This window comes from Hemitrygon akajei, chromosome 14 (genome assembly GCF_048418815.1).
Source record: "Hemitrygon akajei chromosome 14, sHemAka1.3, whole genome shotgun sequence".
Classification (NCBI taxonomy): domain Eukaryota; kingdom Metazoa; phylum Chordata; class Chondrichthyes; order Myliobatiformes; family Dasyatidae; genus Hemitrygon; species Hemitrygon akajei.
In genome coordinates this window covers 95,409,071-95,429,647 of record NC_133137.1, presented here as the reverse complement: position 1 = coordinate 95,429,647, position 20,577 = coordinate 95,409,071, and the positions used below count along the sequence as shown (strand labels likewise).

Here is a 20,577-nt window from a genome sequence, read left to right as displayed (position 1 = left end):
GAAGTATGTATCAGTACAAACTGGAAAACTGTTCTACCAGCCTTGTAGAGTTGATGTCAAACTACACAACTCCATTAAGTTGAGAAGAAAGAGCTTCCTGCAATCTCAACAGACTGGATCACAAGACAAAAATCATCGTACAGTCTTGCTGTGCAAATTATATTCATACATTTACTAATCGATCATAAGATTTTACAAACAAACAACAACACGGTGGGTTTAAAGCAGTCTACTTTAATCAGGTGGCATCTTTTTAATTAAAAATGACAGTAATAAATGTGTTATGGAAACCAACCCATATCACAGGCATCTTAGTTCATCATTTGATTAAATCTGGCTGTTGTGTGGAAACTTCTGTTAATATTCAGTGGCATCACTGGGTGTCTTTTGACAATGGATGATTCAGGATGTGGAAAGCAGGTGGATCTGATGTGACTTCTCTAAAAGGCTGAGCTATAGATCACCTGCTTGTTCCAATCAGTGTCGATGCAGAACTACCTGTAGATCATCAGGTAAGGAGCTAATTACAGTTTCCACATACAACTCCAGCTTCTCCAACAAGTCTTCTCTGACTGGCAGCCGATAGACTCTTGCTTTTATCTGAATAAACAAACACTTTCCATTAAAGATTTTTTTTTAAAGTTGTAAAATATAATTAAACTAAACCGATGAACTTGTTTTTAAGAATTTAGTTGTTGTAAAAATTTTTGGGATACTAATGAGGAACCCATTTTTAATCCTTTCTTGATCCTGCCCATTAGAATTGAATTATTTATGTACAAGAATTACTTAATTTTGTTGTTCCTCTATAATTCCCATTTTCTTTAAGTCCAGACAATATTTTTATTTAACTTTATTATTGTATATCTAAAATGGTCAAATGAATTTCCTATAGTAAATAGTGTTTTCCCAACACGCATTATCTTTTAACTCCTTTTTCCAATTGCAGTCCTTGCTGTCCATTTCCAAATAAAGGGCGATCAAGTTAGTGGGTAAATTACAGGGAAATGGGTTCAAGCTAAGTCTGCTGAAGAAGAAGGATTAAGTGATCTGTTGACAAGTTGGACCAATAGTGTTCATAGCTGGAAAACATGGACAACATAAATTTTCTTTAGTTCCAATTCAACTAACAAACCAATGTTTTAATAAAAAGACCCTGAAATTAAAATAAAGACCCCTAAGGCCAATATCAATCTTAATAAAGTGCTCAGGAAAAAGACAACAGAGCACGATTAACATTGGAAGAGTAACGGAAATAACATTAAACTACCCACGTTGAGATTGAAACAAGTGACTGGTCTGGAATAATTGAAGAGGAAACAGTATGGCACAGGCCCAATTGGTTCTATTCTACATTTAATCAATGCAATGATGCTGATGTACAGAAAATATAAATAATTATTTCTTCAATGGGTTTTCTTAGAGTGTGGTGACAACATTTACAGTACAACACAGTGGGCTGAAGGACCTGTACTGCACTATAATGTTCTATGTTCTGCCGTGGCTGAAGGATGGTTGTAGTTGGGAGCTGAATGTTCAAGGTTACACATTGTATTGGAGGGATAGGAAGGTAGGCAGAGGGGGTGGCATGGCTCTGCTGGTACAGAATGACATCAAATCATTAGAAAGATATGACATAGGATCGGAAGATGGTGAATCCTTGTGAGTTGAATTAAGAAACTGCAAGGGTAATAGGACCGTGTTGGCAGTTATATACAGGCCTCCAAACAGTAGCTGGAATGTGGACTACACAATACAATGGGAAATAGAAAATCCATGTTAAAAGGGCAATGTAATGATAGTCATGGGAGATTTCCATTGGGAAAATCAGATTGGGAATGGATCTCAAGAGAGTGTATTTGTTGAATGCCTATGAGATGGCGTTATGTAATGATCCAGAGGCAATTAGGGAGCTCAAGGTAAAGGAACCCTTAGGAGGCAGTGATTACAGTATGATTGAGTTCAACTTGAAATTTGATAGAGAGAAAGTAAAGTCAGATGCAGCAGCATTTCAGTAGAGTAAAGGAAATTACAGTAGTATGAGAGAGTTGACCAAAGTAATTTGGAAGGAGATACTGGCAGGGGTGACAATAGAGCAGCAATGGCTTGAGTTTCTGGGGAAAAATGTGGAAGGTGCAGGATAGATGTATTTCAAAAATGAAGAAATACTCAACTGGCAAAATAGTACATCAGTGGCTGACAAGGGAAACCAAACCTAATGTAAAAGCAAAAGAGAGGGCAAACAACAAAGCAAAAGTTAGTGGGAAGATAGAGGATTGGGAAGCTTTTAAAAACCTACAGAAAACAACTAAAATAATCATTAGGAAGGAAAAGATGAAATAGCAAGCAAGCTAACAAACAATATCAAAGTGGATAGAAAAAGCTTTTTCAAATATTCAAAAAATAAAAAGGGAGATGAGAGTGGATATAGGACCTTGAGAAAATGAGGCCAGAGAAATAATAACAGGAGACAAGGAGATGGCAGATGAACTAAATGAGCATTTTGCATTAGTCCTCGCTCTGGAAGACACTAGCAGCGTATCAGGTGTTGAAGAGTGTGAGTGAAGAGAAGTAAGTGCAGTTACTATTACAACGGAGAAAGTGCTCAAAAAGCTGAAAGAACTAAAGGTGTATAAGTCACCAGACCAGATGAACTGCAACCTAGGGGTCTGAAAGAGGTAGAGGTAGGGATTGTGCAGGCATTAGTAATGATCATTCAAGAATTATTAGACTCTGGATTGGTTCCAGAGGACTGGAAAATTGCAAATGTCACTCCACTCTTTACGAAAGAAGGGAGGCAACAGAATGGAAATTATAGACCAGTCAGCCTGACCTCAGTGGTTAGGAAGATGTTGGAATCAATTGTTAAGGATGAGGTTATGGAGTACTTGGTGACACAGGACAAGATAGGACAAAGTCAGCATCATTTCCTTAAGGGAAAATTTTGCCTGATGAACCTTTTGGAATTCTTTGAGGAGATTACAAGTAGGATAGATAAAGGAGATGCAGTGGATGTTGTATATTTGGATTTTCAGAAGGCCTTTGACAAGGTGCCAAAGTTAAGAGCCCATGGTATTACAGGAAAGTTACTAACATGGTTAGAGCATTGGCTGATTGGAAGAAGGCAGCGAGTGGGAATAAAAGGATTCTTGTCTGGTTGGCTGCCAGTGACTAGTGGTGTTCCATAGGGATTGGTGTTGGGACTGCTTCTTTTTATGCTGTGTATCAATGATTTAGACGATGGAATAGATGGCTTTGTTGTCAAGTTTGCAGATGATATGAAGATTGGTAGAGGGGCAAGTAGTGTTGAAGAAACAGGTAGGCTGTAGAAGGACTTATAGGAGAATGGGCAAGAAAGTGGCAAATGAAATACAATGTTGGAAAATGCATGGTCATGCACTTAGGTAGAATAAATAAATGTGCAGACTATTTTCTATACAAGGAGAAAAATCCAGAAATCTGAGATGCAAAGGGACTTGGGAGTCCTTGTGCAGAACACCCCAAAGATTAACTTGCAGGTTGAGTCAGTGGTGAGAAAGGCAAATGCATTGTTAGCATTCATTTCAAGAGGTGTAGAATGTAACAACAGGGATATGATGCCGAGGCTTTATAAGTTACTGTTGAGGCCTCACCTGGAGTATTGTGAACAATTTTGGGCTCTTTACTTCAGAAAAGATGTGCTGGCATTGGAGAATCTTTAGAGGTTGTTCACAAGGATGATTCCAGGAATGAAAGTGATATCATTGAAACCTTTTGAATGCTGAAAAGCCTAGAAAGAGTAGATGTGGGAAGGATGTTTCCCATGGTGGGGGAGTCGAGGACAAGGGGGCACAGCCTTAAGATGGACGTCCATTTAAAACAGAGATGCGGAGAAATTTCTTTAACCAGAGAATGGTGAATTAGTGGAATTTTTTTTTACCAGAGGCAACTGTGGAATCCAGGTTGCTGGGTGTATTTAAGGTGCAGACTGATAGGTTCTTGAATGGCCATGGCATCAAAGGTTACAGGGAGAAGGCCCGGGAGTGGGGCTGAGAAGGGGAAAAAAGGATCAGCCATGATTGAATGGCAGAGCAGGCTCGATGGGCCAAATAGCCTAATTCTGCTCCTATGTCTTATGGTCTTATGTTTTAACTCACAGAGACAAACACAATTCATTTAACAGAAACGTAAAATTGCAAGGGAAGCATTACCAGTTTTTCACGTAGTTTTATAACGAGGTCCACTATTTCCACTTCAGACTTTTCCCGAATCCACATGAGTAGATCCTAGAAAATTTAAAGGCTTGTAATAAAATACTGGATGGATTTTCACTGTTCAATTAAAAAGCTGTCCTGAATTATCCTCAATTCTGAATTTCAAGTGCTTGAATTAATTTTTTGATATTGAGTCCTTTTAAACAATTTTGTTAAGTTGATTATGATATGGAATGCAATAATGTTGAAATGCCTCACTCTCAGAATCACTACCTTTGCGACATTTGTTCATGACTTGTACTTGGGTATGTAGCACATATTTTCAAAGTTAATGGATGAAATATAAACACTGAGGAGGTTATGGCAGACTCCAGGATGATTTACAGAGGTAAAATGGCATATTGGGAAATGAAATATATATTAGTGCTGTGAAGTGATGTATTTTGATAGAACGAACAAAGGGAGGAAATACTAATTTAATTAAACAATTTTAAAGGGGTCTACATGGACTAAATTCTTTGAAGACAAGTCAATATGTTGAAATTTTTAAAAATATAATGATCCTAGGCTTTCTACAGAGAGTTACAGAGTAGAAAACATCAGATAAACCCAAGTTGAAATTCTGGTTAGTAAAGATAATAAAATCTGAGGTACGATGTGGTACAATCAAGATGTACAAAATGATAGGCACTTCTGTGGGTGGAGTAAAAAAGCTGTGACTCCTTACTTCACGACAAAGAAGATTAAGAGGAGATTTAATGAAACTGTTCAGAATTCTAAACAACTTTGATGAGGAAATGAGAAAATGTTTCTGGGAGCAGGATCTTCTATTGCCTGAGGACAGATTAAAACAATTCCAAAAGAAGGAAAGGGTTGATGAGAAGATCTTAGTTAACACCATGAGTTGAACTGAAATGGAACAGAAAGTTGACATAAGATGATTTAATAGTCGCTTTAAAAAAAGAATTAAAATTAGTTAGTCTTTGAGAAAAATCTTGGTTAAGTTAGACTATCAAAATGCTATATAGGCACCATGGAGCAAATTACATTTTTAGTGCTTTAAGATTCTAATGGCAGTTACTGAAATTTAATGAGAATTCCACAGAAATTCAACCCATGTGCTTGTTGCTGCAGTTCCATTGTATTGGCATTAAACAGCAATATATGGCATTTTATCCTGTCCTGGTCTAAATTTTGAGAGTGATGTTATAGAAGATCGGTTATGATTTTGTTAGGAACCTCTAGTTTGGATTTACTGATTTATTGCTGCAATGGAAAAAAGCTATGGTTACTGTGAGCAACAATTATAATGTAAACCTATCTTGTAATCTCTGAACTGCTGACACTGGCATGTACTTACTGCCTGACATAACACCTCCAGGTGAAGCATCTCCAGCTTCTTGCACATCTCTTGGTGTCTCATACGAAACCAGCCATCAAAGTTAGGTGATTTAATAAATCGTCTGTCAATCCAAGAAAAGAAATACTGTTCAGACCAGTAGCCTAACTTATTTGAAACATAATAGACACATTTATATTAAAATAGATTTTGAGAACATTCCAAATCATTAGCTCAACCCACATTGCAATCTCTCAGTGTAAACAGAGTGTGGGAAAGAGTAACTTTTTCAGGAGGTTCATGATGAGCACGTAAGCAACATAGCCTCACTATTGAAATAGACAGTTTGTTTTGCCTGGCCACTGACATTGGTTCACTTATTATAATAATGGATTCCACAGAGACAGTGTTAGTGATATGTCTCCAGTGCTCTGAAATATCTACTGTAGGTAGATTTTATCTCAAAAGCATGGGTTGACTGAGAGAGGGATGTAGAGTAGGGGCAAAGAGAGACCACTGCCACCCAGTAGACCATTAGCTTTGTGCTGGGTTTGAGGTCTTGATCTTAACACTCTTTTCCTTTCAATAACCAAAAGCTTCGTCTTGAATGACAAATGGGAAGCAATCACATACTCCAGAGTTTAATTGTGGACTTTTACTTCAGAGGATGTTGATGTAGCTCCAAGTTAGTAAATATCTTTGTTTTCCCAATGCTAACCCTTAAGGCCCACTCTTCATGATGACTTGGGAGTTTGGCCTCCAAACATACAAATTATACTCGTAGTCTGCATCCTGCAACTCAATCTTGGTTGACTTTGTTATGGACAGAAAGTGACAGAGGTTGAACAATTCTCATTTGTCCACCACTTTGGAAAGCAATAATAATCCAGGACTTCTCATTTTCCAGTTGGTATTTACATGAAGGTTAAAAGCAAAGAAGAGGAAAATTTTCATGACAAAAATCATAACTACATTTCCCACAAGCAAAGCTCAAAAGGAAGTATGTACAGCTGTGAAAAACATTGGTTAGATCGTATCTGGAGTATTATGTACAGTTCTGGTCACCACCCTACAGGAAAGTTGTGGTAGTAATGGTGAGGGTACAGTAGAGATTCATCAGGATGTTAACTGGAATGAAGGACTGGAGTTATAGGGAGAGATTAAATAGGCCTGATTTATTCTCACTGAGAAGTAGAAGGATGAGGGTTGACTTTAAATATGTTTATAAAATTATGAGAAGTATAAAAAGAATAGATATTCACAATCTTCTTTCTACATCAGGAAATCTTGAACTAAAAGGCAGATGTTTAAGGTGAGAGGAAAGAAATTTAAAGAAGATCTGAGGAGCAAGTTTTTCCCCACACAGACGGTGGTGAATATTTGGAATGAGCTACCAGAGGAGGAGGTGCAGGAAGATACAATTAGAATGTTTAAAAGGGATTTGGACAGGTACTTGCAAAGGAAAGGTAGAGGTAAATACAGGACTAATAAAACCAAGTGTATATAGAGATCAGGATTAGCAAGGATGAGGTGGGTTGATGGAATATGTTTTGGTGATATACAATTTTATGATTCTTTGAAATACTCTTTGATTCTGCATTGGTTCTGGAATGAAAAGGGGCATTGGATCAGCATTTAGGAAATAACAATCACAATATTACCAGATTTGGATGGGTAAAGGAAAAATATGTAGATATTATATAGCATATAAGCATATATAGAATTATCTAATGAAGTTCTTGTTCTTTATATTCAATGGTTACTACTTACTCTCCCTAAAACAGCGATTGCAATAGGAACCACTGAAGTAGGTGTTACAGGAGGCATGTCATGAGTAGGTCTTAAAAGAGATTAAAAAGATTGGGAAAAACAGCTGGGAATTAGTCAGTGTTGATGTTGGGAATGTGGTGTCAAATACAGCAGATCCGTATTTGGACAACAAAGGTAGTGATCTGATACAAGAGAGAAATTGTGTAACTTTTAAGTAGAAAGGTCAAGGAAGGATTTTAGAAAAAACTATTTCAAGATCATCATTCAGAAGAGTAGATTAGAAAGACAGAATTTTCAGACCTTCTGTAATAGATCACCTGCTATCAACAGCTCAGATAAGTTTATGTTTATGCAAGGTAAAGTTCACGACATCAGTATCAACCTGAGTGAAAGAGTGAAAGGCTCCAAGAAGCAGCAGGAACATTATTGGAGCAAAAGTTTGGAGACTGTCAAAAGAATGCAGGATTTCTAGTTGAACTCAAGCTACAACTAGTGAACAAAGTTATGCATCGCTGGGTTGAGTTTGACATGATATGTGAAAAAAACTGGATCAGAAGATGGACATTTTGTCAGAGGTCCAGTTATTGATTTTCAAACTAGTGTGAAGTAGCATTACCCAAAACAAAATACTTCACAATTCCCCCAAGCATATTTTTAGTTATATTCATGCTCTACCTGTATAATCCCACCCAATCTCCTTTCAGCACAGATGTCAGTTGTGGACCTGTATGCTCCAAAGTCTTCATGAATTCCTCTTGGATAAAGGGCCGGATCTGTGGTGGATTCTGAAAAAAAAAACGGGAAAAAGAATAAAGTAATTTTACCTCCTGTTGCGAAGCACATTTCCTTTTGTACTTAAGAAATCTTTCAAATTCTTGAGATTGTAAATTACAGCACACTTTCCTATGGTAGTCTTCTCATCAGACAGGGAAGAGTTCAGCAATATTCCATCCTAAGACTTTTGGTTCAGTTCATCAAGAACACAGCAGATGGAGGTTCCTACATGCTTCATTACATCAATTAGCCCTGAAGCATCACAGTATGTATTGCTGCCACAAATTTCAGTGTAGATCACTGAATGCATTAGTGTACCAAACTAGTGTCACACAAAATGGGACAATTAACACTCCCTCACTAATGTTGCTCTCTTCTTCCAGTATATATAGAATGTATTTCTTTTCGTGATTTATAGGCTATTTTATCTATTTCACTGTACTGCTGCCTTAAAGCAACAAATTTCTCGACATACATTAAACCTGACTCTGATACACATGCGTTGCTGCATCTACTTGAGTTCCATTGGGAACACAATGCTGAGTGTCTGAAGAAATATTATTAGGTCAAATGGAACCAGAATAAATTGAACATGAACTACAGACTGAAGCAGGTGATGGATGTTCCTCATATGCACTTAATAAAGCATCACATAAAAGATCCTTGCAGTAAGAGCAACTTCATGATGGAATTGATTAGGAAGAGGGAAATAAATTAGATACAATGGGGATATGTTTTCAGTGGTAGGATGTCCCTAAAGATGCTCTCCCAGTGATCTGTACTGGGGCTGCATTTTTAAGCTTTGATAATAAACAAAGGTATAAAGAGTTATATATCCTAAGTTTTCTGATGACTCTAATGTGATCAAGAATAGTAAATTGCAAAGAGATGGTGATAATTTAACCTAAGTGGGCAAAACTATCCAAGTGGTTCAATATAGGGAAACGAGGCATCATCAACTAAACAGTTTCAGAGTACATTCCAAATGATGATTAATTGGAGCAGTAGAGAAATCTGGGGGCCCAAATATAGAAAACAATAAGAGCTACTGGACAGATACAAATTACAAATAATTATGGGATGTTGGCATTTATTTCAAAGTGAACAGAATGAAAAATTGTGGAAGTTGTGCGAAGTTGTACAGTTAATCAGAATCTGATCAGACAAATTAGGGTGTAGGTTGCATCAATTAAGTTTTATATTTATCCAAGTTTAGAAGGTTAAGAGATTAAAAGGTATTCAGATCACAAACGAGAAAATCTGCAGATGCTGGAAATCCAGGCAACACACACAAAATGCTAGAGGAACTCAGCAGGCCAAGCAGCATCTATGGAAAAAAGTACAGTTGACATTTCGGCCCCAAATGTCGACTGTATTTTTTTCCACATACGCTGCCTGGCTTGCTGAGTTCCTCCAGCATTTTGTGTGTATTGCCTGCATTAAAAAGGTATTGACTCATTTGATAGGAAGAGTCCAAAACAAAGAGTTAGAGCTGAGCCATTCATAGCTGATGACAATAACCATTTTCACATAAGAAGATAATGTGAATCTTGATTCCTCTAACCAAAAGGCTATTTTGGGCGAGTCCAAATGAAAATGTTCAATCTAAAATTGTAGGCTTTTGTTAATCAAAGGTATTAAGGGTTGTGGAAACAAGGCATGTCAATGGAGCTGAGATACAGATATATGATGATCTCAAACCTGCAAAATCCCAAAAGAAGAGAAGATGCTACAGGAGAACACTCTACCTGCAAACTCCGTTTCAAGTCATATATTATCCTGACTTGAAAATGTGTAACCATGACTTCATTGTCACTGGGTCAGAATCCTGGAACATGTTACTGATAACACTGCAGAATGCATTCACTATTCAAACCCAATGAAGGCAAGTGCAATTAGTGTAGTTAAACATCAGGGTCAAGCAGGGGCTCACTACTACCTTCTGAAGAATAATTAGGAATAATGAATAAATGTTTGATTTACCAAAGCCCACATTCAACGAACTGGAATAGAAACATAAAGTTATCAATCTTCTTTATGTCATCAGTTTGATATAACACAATAAATGGAATGTGAGCACCACAGTTTATCAGCAATACCCTGTTTTACCTTCCACGCAGTGATAGTTCTCTGAAGGGGCATCAGACTGGCAACATATCTCTCCTGAAAGGAAAGAAACGAAAATAATGAAAGACTGTACAAGCTTCCATTTCACCACAGATTATTTAAACCCCCATTCATAAGCTTCCATCTTTTTAACTGGTTTAAAACTCTTATAAGTCATTGATGGCATCTTAAAAGTTTTCATGGTACTACGGCTGGGACACCTGGGACGAAGATTAGTTACTTACTTTAAAAACAAAATATAGACTTCTCTTTTGCAAATTCTTTTCAGATTTTTCAAATTGTAAAAACAAACAAAATGTTTACCAGGGGAATAATGAAACTCTGTGTAAGCTCCAATAAGTGGCGACGCACAATGGCACTCTGTACTTCTGATGGACGCTTTCTTTGAATGCCCTGGGAAAAGAATAGCAAATATAGCGTCAGTGCTTGGAAATTAGCACTGTTTAAAAAAATGAAGACATATATATCTAAAACATCTTGTAACTGAGCAAACAGTAATTAGGAATGAAAATGTCTGATTTTCTAATGTTGCATTTCAGGGATCTTTTGAATTACAAATGATTTTCCTTGACAGGAAGAAAAGTAACCTAACCTCAGCAATTTCTCAATCTAAATAAAACTTCACACACCATTCTAGTAAATCTGACCATACTTGCAAGCTTTGTCAGCTTTCCCAAAATATGGTGTCTCAAAATTGGAAACAACATTTCAAATGATAACTGATTAGAAAGCCCTGATGTTATATGCCTCTGTTTATGAAGCAAAATATAGTCTACATTTGCTGACTGTACCTGAGACCATACAAAAACAAAACATGTTGGATCCCGTTAAATGATTCCCTAAATACACTATCAAAGACATATGGCAAAATGCTACATCACCAGAATTTTCAATCAAACATCAAGACATTTCCTGGCAGATGAAGGGAAAGGCCCACTTCATCAGATCCTTCATACAATGCCAAACTTTTTGTGCACAACATGCTGCAGAGATAAGTCAGTCATCCATCCTCTACTGGGACATGTCTTGCAAAAGGCTTGGAAAGGATGCAGTAGTTTCTAGCAAGATTCAATCTGAAGAAGTACACAACACAGACCAAAGGAAATAACAGCAGCTTCTTGAAAACTCAGTAAAGGCACTCTTTGGTCTGCCTAAAACTAGTTGGTTTTGCAATGTCGGGGACAATGTCGGCAACACTTCAAACTGCAGCTTAGTTAACCAAGGTTGTATTGCAAGCATGATGCAGCTACCACATAAAATAAATTAGAAATGGCCACAGCTTAAGGCTTCCCACTGTTGCATGCTAGATGTCTATAACACAAGTAAAAGCCTTTCAAATTATTTACACTGAAATGTACATACAATTTTCCTTCTAATGATATAAATCCTAAACTTGCACATCTGCTGTGCATTGAAGTGCACATGACAAATATACTGCACCACTAATGCTAACTTTTAGAAGGTCTTAATTATTTGCAAATTTCATGCAAGGATATATTTTTAAAATAGAAGAAAATAATCTTGATGTTTCATTAAAATGCAAAGAATGACGAAGGAATAGGTGGCAAAGCAGAATCTATTTGATTAGAAGATAAAAGAGGAGGCTTTTCAGCATCTCAAGCCTGCTGTGGAATTCTGCTGGATTGTGGTTGATCTGTATTTACTTTTCTTTATGTCATTTATCTTGCTACCCTAACATAGCAAATATCTTAACAATTTTAGTTTTTAAAATATGTTAATTCAGGATTTAAAACATTTTAAGACTTATTTGGATTTCAACTGTTTTTTGTATATAAAATTGACTCCTCATTTCATTCCCTAATAGCTCAACTGCCTTGTTTTGGATTCTAATTCCTTCCAATTTTAAAGTCTTTTATGTTCTGTGGCTCTGCATGGTCTTTAGTTAGCCATGTAAAAGAAACCTTCCCTCCTGTACAATTTCTAGTCTCAAAATGTCTTGTTTCATCCTTAATTCAGAGGCTTATCTTCCCCCCCCCCCCCCAACCACCTTTACATTAATCTCAATCTTCCAACTTATGCCTAATCACATAGTCCCCAAGTCTCTTTTCACTTTACAGAACAGTGATAGGAGCACAACTGCCTTATTTCATCCTGGCTAGGAAATATATTAAAACAGATAATGATTTTCATTTCTGTACAAAGGAATTCATGGTTCAACCCAAGATTACTAACCTACCTCCTCAAATTTAAACAATTACCTTTAAAAGTCGTTTAATAAATGCCTTGTCCTTGTGCAGAAAAGTTCTGTAAGACGTATAGATACCTGCACAGAAAGTAGAAATTTAATAAATCTTTCTTTGGTGCTCACTTTGAGTGAGCAAAATCTGATCACCCACTGTCACAACCTGTAATAGTGTTCATATTTTTTTTCCTGCTGTTGATTCCAGTATCCACATGTGTAATAGATTTTGTCCTTATAAAACCTTAAGTGTGATTATAGACTACCTGAGGCCTGGACAGTGACAGGGTACTTCTGTCTCAGAAATATCCTGTCAAAATTGAGGGAGAGCATTAAACTAAATTTGAAAATTAAAATGATCAAAGTATCTATATAGGATATATCATCTTAAACACAATTTTGCAGATTGGATTCTCAATTATCAAAATGACCTCAGTAATGGCTGGAAGAATAAGTAAATGGGATAGAACAACAGATTTATCTTTCCTTTCCAGATACCATTCAAATAAAGCTTCTTCATATCCCTCTTCTATAAAATGGTTCATATTGCTTATTCTATTTTCCCTCTTTATTCTTCTCAACATAAAATTAAATCTACGTCTTCCCTTTTCACATGCTTAACTTGAAATCTGCTTTAGCCTGAAATCTGCTCTTAGCACCTTTAAAAGTCATCTGCAATCTTCGAACCTATACATTCCCAGATAATTTATACATTTCAAAAAGATTACTGTTACCAAAGCAACCCACAGGGACCACACTTCATATTTCTAATCTGAAATACGTTTGCAATTCCTCACTACTTTCTTCCTTTTGGTCAATTTTATGAGCATGAAGTCACTTCTCCATTAATCCATGGCTCCAGTTTTGCTTATGGATATATTATATGCTATTTCATCAAATGTTTTTTGTAAGCCAGTATACACATCAACTGCACTAACTTCTTCAGAACTCTTATAGTGCAATAAATCTACATTAAGTTAGTCAATTAGGAATGGTGTTTAAGAAATTAGGTCTGAATTTCATCATTACCCACACTTTTCCAAGTAAGCTCTAAGTTTTTTCTATTTCTGTTTCTGCAAAACTTAATGCTCTATAGTTGTTTGCTTTTCCTTCACCCCTTTTGAATAGTGTAGTGCCCTTTCCGATATTTCACTTATCATGGACACTCCATTATATCAAAAAAGATCAGAAGATTTTGGTTAGAGCCTCCAGAATTTCTACCCTTATTCCTCTGCTCTCTGGAGCACAATCAATCAGCACTAGATGACTCTCCTATAACAGGATATCAAGTACCTCCTCCTTTTCATTCTTTAACCTAACCATTATGGTACCACACTTTATTTAGTGAAGGCAGGCAGAAAATACTTATCTTGTATCTTAATCATACCTTCTGCCTCAAGATTTCTGTATTTTGTTTTGTGTTATCTGCTGATCTATTTTTCATTAATACCGTTTTATTTCTCCCTTGTACTCTTGGAACTTCACATTATAACTTGACTTTCTATTGAAAGAGTAACCAATATTAATCAAAGGCTGCCTTTTGCTGTTTCATTTTAGACATCATATCTTTAGTCATTCGGGGAGTTCTGATGCCTTTTCTCCCCCCAGAGAAAATATGTTTTCTATAATCCATTTTCCTTATGATGGTATCTTTTGACATTGTTTTTAACTACTAATATTTAATTCCACTTTAAATAGGCCAGATCAAATCGCTACAATGTCATGAACTCTAGCAATGGTTTTGGTGTAAATTCACTGGTCTTATTTTCCACACACTAGGCATTCAAGCAAATAGGCAAATTAACCCCTTGCAACAACATTGAAATTGCTCTGCATAGTCTCCAGTTGTTCATCTTACACTGGAATCCTCAATCTGGTAAATGGTCTAGGAATCAGAACACACTCCACCTGGATCACTGGCCCTGCTGCAGACTAACCTGACACAAATAGGAGACCGTTTATCCCACTTATACAATTAATCCATTGTTAGTATAAACAATCTACATACTTTGGTAGTAGGAATAAATGCCCAGAATATTTTCTAAATGGAGAGAAAATTCAAAAATCTAAGATTCAAAGGGACTTTGGGGTGTTCTGCACAAGGACTCCCAAGGTTAATTTGCAGGTTGATTCAATATTGATGAAGGCAAATGCAACATTAGCATTCATTTCCAGATATCTTGAATACAAGACCAGGGATGTGATGCTAGGCTTTATAAGCAACTGGTGAAGGCTCACCTTAACTACTGTGAACAGTTTTGGGCTCTTCATGTAACAAAAGATGTGCTGGCATTGGAGAGGGTCCAGAGATGGTTCACAAGGATTATTCTGGTAATGAAAGAGTTATTATACAAAGAACATTTGATAGGTCCGGGTCCATACTCGCTGGAATTTAGAAGATGAGGAGGGATCTCACTGAAACCTTTTGAATGTTGAAAAGCCTACAAAGAGTAGATGAGGAGAGGATGCTTCCCATGGTGGTGTAGTCAAGGACAAGAGGGCACAGCCTCAGGATAGAGGGGTTTTCATTTAAGGCAGAGATGCAGAGAAATTTCTTTAGCCAGAGGGTGCTAAATTTGTGGAATTTATTACCATAGGCAGCTGTGGTGGCCAGGTCATTGGGTGTATTTAAGGCAGAGATTGATAGGTTCTTGATTGGATACAGCATCAAAGGTAATGGGGAGGAGGCTGCAGAATGGGATTCAGGAGGGGAAAGAAAATCAGCCATGATTGAATGGCGGAGCAGACTCGATGGACCAAAATGGCCTAACTCTGCTCCTGTGGCTTGTGATCTTATGGAAATTAAGTGAAATTCAGCTCAGTGGGATTGGTTTGTCAGGTAGGGAACAAAATACAAATGTAACAAAATATATTGATCCAATCACACAAAAGGCACACCAGAAGCAAGTTCAAGTCTATTGTCAGCTGATTGTATGTGTGTGTATGTGTTTACACACTCACACAACCAAAGGAAACACTTTTCCTGACCACAGTGCACCCAGAAAACATTTATCACTCACAGCACATAAACCAAAATATTACCATCAATAAATTAATAGAATATAATTCAATTGCATGTAATTTGCAGTATAGATAAACAGTTTGAGATCTGGTATGTCACCAAAGACACTAGCAAATTTCTACAGAAGTACCATGGAGAGTATTCTGAGTGGTTACAACACTGCTTGGTATGGGGGCCCCAAAGCATGGGATCGAAAAAAAACTACAGAGGCTTTTAGACTCAGCCAGTTCCATCATGGACATCTTCAAAAGATGGTGCCTCAAGAAGGCGGTATCCATTACAGTATTGGGGACCCTCATCATCTAGGGTCACGCCCCCTTCTCATTACTGCCATCAGGGAGGTGGTACAGGAACCTGAAGGTGCATATTCAACTTTGTAGGAACAGCTTCTTCCCCTCCATCATCAGATTTCTGAACAGACATTGACCCATTTATACCACCTCACTATTTTGCTCTCTTTTTCCACTATTTATCCTTTATATATTTCTTATAGTAATTTACAGTATTTTATTATTTATTGTACTGTACTGCTGCTGCAAAACAACAAAGTTCACAACATGTCAGTGATAATAAACCTGATCCTGATAATCTCACTACAGGCTTGGAAAAGGTATCCATGTTTACACACCTACCCTTTCACATATGCAACAAACCACACAGATGGCAGATTCTTTCCCGATTGGGATGGTGATTTTATCATTGCATATGTTGATCAGTTAGTACTCTTAAGTTGGGCACAGGGAAGGAAGAATGTTTCATCCATGCCATAAGAGCATTAATCCAGTTAAACAAGACTGATGACACCCAAAAATACAACAATGAAATGGTTATGGTTTTGTACTTGGATAAAGACTTGATCAAGTAATGACAGACCCCATCATGATCACGTTCAAATATTCCCTAGTAAAACAGCAACAATTATTCACTGTTAACTGGGTTAACTTGCAAAGTGAAATGCAGTGAAACATTCAGATCAGCCAAGAAATAAAGGTCATTTTGAAGGTTTAAAAATATCCGGCATGAACTATGCACTCACTTTTTCCAACAATAGTCAAAGTTTTCATCACGTTTCATATACATCTTGGAATTAAACCTAAAAGTCTTATGAAGGGACTCTTATGAAGGGCACTAACACTTCTCCACAATAGTGGGCTTATCATAAAAAATGAAACCAGATGATGTTACAGGGGTATCACCCTCATTTAAGATATTCCAAGTTGAATGCCTTAATATAGTTATTGTTGTCTAGTGACAAAATGCAGATTTGTTGCAATGGAGCATTGGCCTGAAAGGAGTTAAGACTGTCGTCCAGCATTGCAGTGGTTTGCAAAACAGGGTGCTGACACACTGTTACTCCAGGCATAATTACGGACTGATTCTTTATGAATAATCCTTTGCATTACTTATGAATATTGCTTAAAAGTAGCATGAAGTCATTTTCTCAATTCAGCTATTTTTTTGAATTAGTCCTAATATACAGTATAAGGGCCCAAATCTCACTGGAATGATGCAGCTACCAGCACTTCATTCTGCATCTTTTAGTTTGTGCTATTAATTGCTGAAAGTGCAAGCTAAAAAAGCTTGGTAAGAACAATATGGTAACTTGGTCCTGGATGGAGGACAAAAGCAACTGTTCATCTACTTAATCATTGGGATTTAGACACTGTAAATATTGGCGATAAAAATAGAATGAATTAGAGTCATATTAAATATAGAAAGAGAAATCAAAAGATAGAATGGTTAAAAAAAATTAAGAGTTATAAACTTCCAATATTTCCAACCTCAATTAGTTGCAAGAACAAGGCTTAAACATCTCAGTTAAACAGACTGATTGGAATTGCAACAACAATTATTAAATTGTTAAAAGACTGATTTAATGGAAAATGAATGTACAATTTCTGTAAGTTCATCCCTCAAAATTATGGAGTTGAGAGCAGGGGTGGCAACAAATCAAAGACAAGGATGGGTGTCTCTTTCTGATTATCACCTTCCTTCCATTGTTGAACGTTGAAAGAAGCAGAAGTGCAGAAAGTCATTCAGGATTTCAATATCCATACCAACCACGGCTTAGTCAGTGTTGGAACAATATCATGCTTCCAAATTACAAAACATAGTCCCTGTTTAATACTGTAACATACAATGTAAATTAACTAGATTCAAAAACTAGTATCAAAAACTAAAGCTCATTTGTGGGCTGCTTGTATTATTGGCAAACTACTCTACCAGCAGGTTAATAATTAAGAAAATGTGTTACTGCCTGAAAACAAAATAATATATTTGGTCTTAAAATAAGTCTAAAAAGGCTAGCCGATCACAGCAAAGTGTCTTGGAGATGCGGATGTAAGCTTTTGGACTCATGCAGGAACCCTGGTGCAGAGAGGAGAGTTCTCTGCTCCAAGGACAACACCCCAAGGGTGTTGTCAAAGCCGAGCTATGTTGCCAGGCTTTAACAAGACCATAGCAACTAGCAAATATCTGGTTAAAGGTCAGAAGCAATTAGCTGAAGTGAGCAGTAAAAACATTTAATAAGAACAGGAACATCTTGTAACTGACAACATTCAAAATAAACTGTCAATTTTTCATGGCTGGATTAGGCAAGAAAGTCATGCATTAAGATCGAGGCTTAGGTACTTGGACATTGTTTCATGGTATCTGGCATTCGCCTCACAGATCCAATCTTAAAGTCATGGTCTAAAGAGAGTAAAAAAACAAAGAAAATACAATAATTGCCAGTTCTCCTACCTGTCTCAGACTGGAATCACTTTAACTTTCCCGAGTGGTGTTTCTGATATGTAATTAAGTACCATAAATAATCTGTCTGCTTAGTAAGGCTGCAGCTAATATCTACATATTTGCAGATTAATCATTTTAAACTCTACCAGAGGCTATGTTCTCTCTTCACATTTGTGACACCCTCCATTGTGTAGTGTGGCACTACCACCATGCCAGTTTGGATAGATTGAAAATAGATTTGGCAGCTTACAACTGGGCATTCATCAGACTATCAGCTGTCAGTTGCAGTGGTTCTGCCACAATATGCAGCCTCAAGACTGGCAGTGCTCTAGTTTTAGAATTGAATTGAATTGACTTTATTTCTTACATCCTTCACACACGAGGAGTAAAAATCTTTTTGTTACATCTCCATCTAAATGTGCAATGTACATTTTGTATGCCTCTACAAGTTTGCCTCTACATGTTCACCCCTCAGCCCCCCACATGCTAGGGAAAAATAACCCCAGCCTATCCAGTCTCCCTTGTAACTCAAGCCCTCCAGTTCTGGTAACGTTCTTAAGAATCTTTTCTGCACCATTTCCAGCTTATTGGCATCCTTCCTATAGGTAGGCAACCAAAAAGGTGCACAACATTTCAAGTGTGGTCCCATCATCATCTTGTACAGTCATAACCTGATGCCCCAATTCTTTGTCTCCAGTAGCAAACTAGGAGCAGCCAAATCATTTGACAGCCAAACAAACAGGCTCAATTCCCTGCTCCAAAACTGGAAATGGTAGCTGAAACAATTGTTACTCACAATTTTTTGCCTACATTTCTTCAAGTTTTGGCCAACAACTAAGATGTTTCTAAAAATCCTCAAAATTCTAGCAGAAATTCTTTTGGGAGCATTTCTTCCTCTCCTTCTTCTAAGTAGGTTTGCTATCTCCAATTCAAGAGAAGGTTACCAATGTCTACAAGCTATTATTTCCACAACAAATCTTCAGCACTTGCAGTACCATTACTGGCAACTTGAACCTTTGGATAAGTATGTAGAAATGTACAGAATTACACCAAAAGTGAGAAGAAATATTCCAGCAACTAATGTACACGATCACTTTATATAGTTATTGCTGGAGAGTTCATTTATGGCATTTAAATTAATTTTAGTTCTGTATGCCTTCTTCATAAGTATATGCCTGTCAAAGCTTTAGTGATGTCTAGAAAGAAAAGACTACATACTGTTAAATTTCTCCTTCAGAGAAGTTAAAATCAAATAGTAAAAGGAGGTTTATTCCAGTTAATTTCATACTCAAATAACCCCTATTTAAATTGTAGGATGAACTTGATAAAATTGCAGCTGAGTTATGGACAAGAAAGACATAACAATATTTGCTTTCTATTGTTATGATTTGCTAAAATCTGTAGCAAGGATGGGTAGGGTCTGGGTTCCAAAATTGCACAGGCAGTGAACAAAGTTGATGGTTGGCAGAAATGAAGGGCATGGGAAAATCCAGATGAAGGCCAAAAGCCAGGGGCGATGGAACTGAACCGAGGGAGATGGTTGTCTGAGCCACTCGAAGCTGAAGTCCTGTTTCAGTAGGTTAAATAATCTGGCCACTGAAGTAGAGGCCTGAGGCTGCAAGATCTGCAATTTCTGCAATGGTGCCAGGTTAGGACAACACTGCACTTATAGAATCAATGAAAACAACACAGAGCCAATCTAATCAAGAAAAAAAAGCATGACAACAGATTGATCACTAATAATAAAATGTGTGAAACACAAGACTATTACAAAGATAAATAGCAAAACCAGGATCAGAACTGGAAATCTTTTATAGGCAATATAGGTCCAGCTGGAGTAATAGATGTGCATTTCACATCTACTTTCACTAAGGATGCCCAGAATGTATAGATAAGGAGAGGATTAGGATCAAAACAAGTAGTTAAGCGTCCCTCAAAGTTGAAAAATCACTGGTCCAAGCACCAAGTTATCCTAAGATACGACAGTAAGCACGGTAACTACAAAGGCTCTAGCCACAATCTTGCAATCTTAACTTTATTTTACAATGCCAGAAAGGATTTTAAATGTCAAACGGGAGAGAAATTACATATCTAGGAAACATACAACAGCCAATATTGTGGAAGAACTTTTAGGACGATAATCCTGACAGATACTATATGGTACATGAAAGAGTAAAAGATTTTTATTTAAGACAAATCATGCCCAATAAACTTTATTTTATTGCTTGAATAAAGTATCACATAACAAAATTGTAAATAAAAGTGAAAATAAGATAAAGTCCAAGTCTGAAACTAAATTAGCTAAAAGACAAATGAAATTGAGTTACTAATAGCTGCTTAGCAGCAGTTTACCAGAGGTTGAAGAATTCAATGTTCATGCCATTAGGTTGTAGACTACCCAGATGGACTATGATATGCT

General features: G+C 36.9%; 1 protein-coding gene across 2 annotated transcripts in view; it reads right to left on the bottom strand.

Annotated features, from left to right (window-relative positions):
- Nucleotides 1–218: 218 nt before the first annotated feature.
- Nucleotides 219–20,577, bottom strand: part of dennd6b (DENN/MADD domain containing 6B) — a 90,447-nt gene continuing 70,088 nt past the window's right edge. For both annotated transcript variants that reach the window (XM_073066684.1, XM_073066685.1), the window contains 7 exons: nt 12,423–12,487; nt 10,507–10,596; nt 10,186–10,239; nt 7,978–8,087; nt 5,554–5,656; nt 4,191–4,265; nt 219–600 (listed from right to left, as the gene is read on the bottom strand). In XM_073066684.1, coding sequence (XP_072922785.1) covers nt 478–600; nt 4,191–4,265; nt 5,554–5,656; nt 7,978–8,087; nt 10,186–10,239; nt 10,507–10,596; nt 12,423–12,487 — 620 coding nt within the window. In that variant the 3' untranslated portion in view covers nt 219–477. The remainder of the gene's footprint in view (nt 601–4,190; nt 4,266–5,553; nt 5,657–7,977; nt 8,088–10,185; nt 10,240–10,506; nt 10,597–12,422; nt 12,488–20,577) is intronic.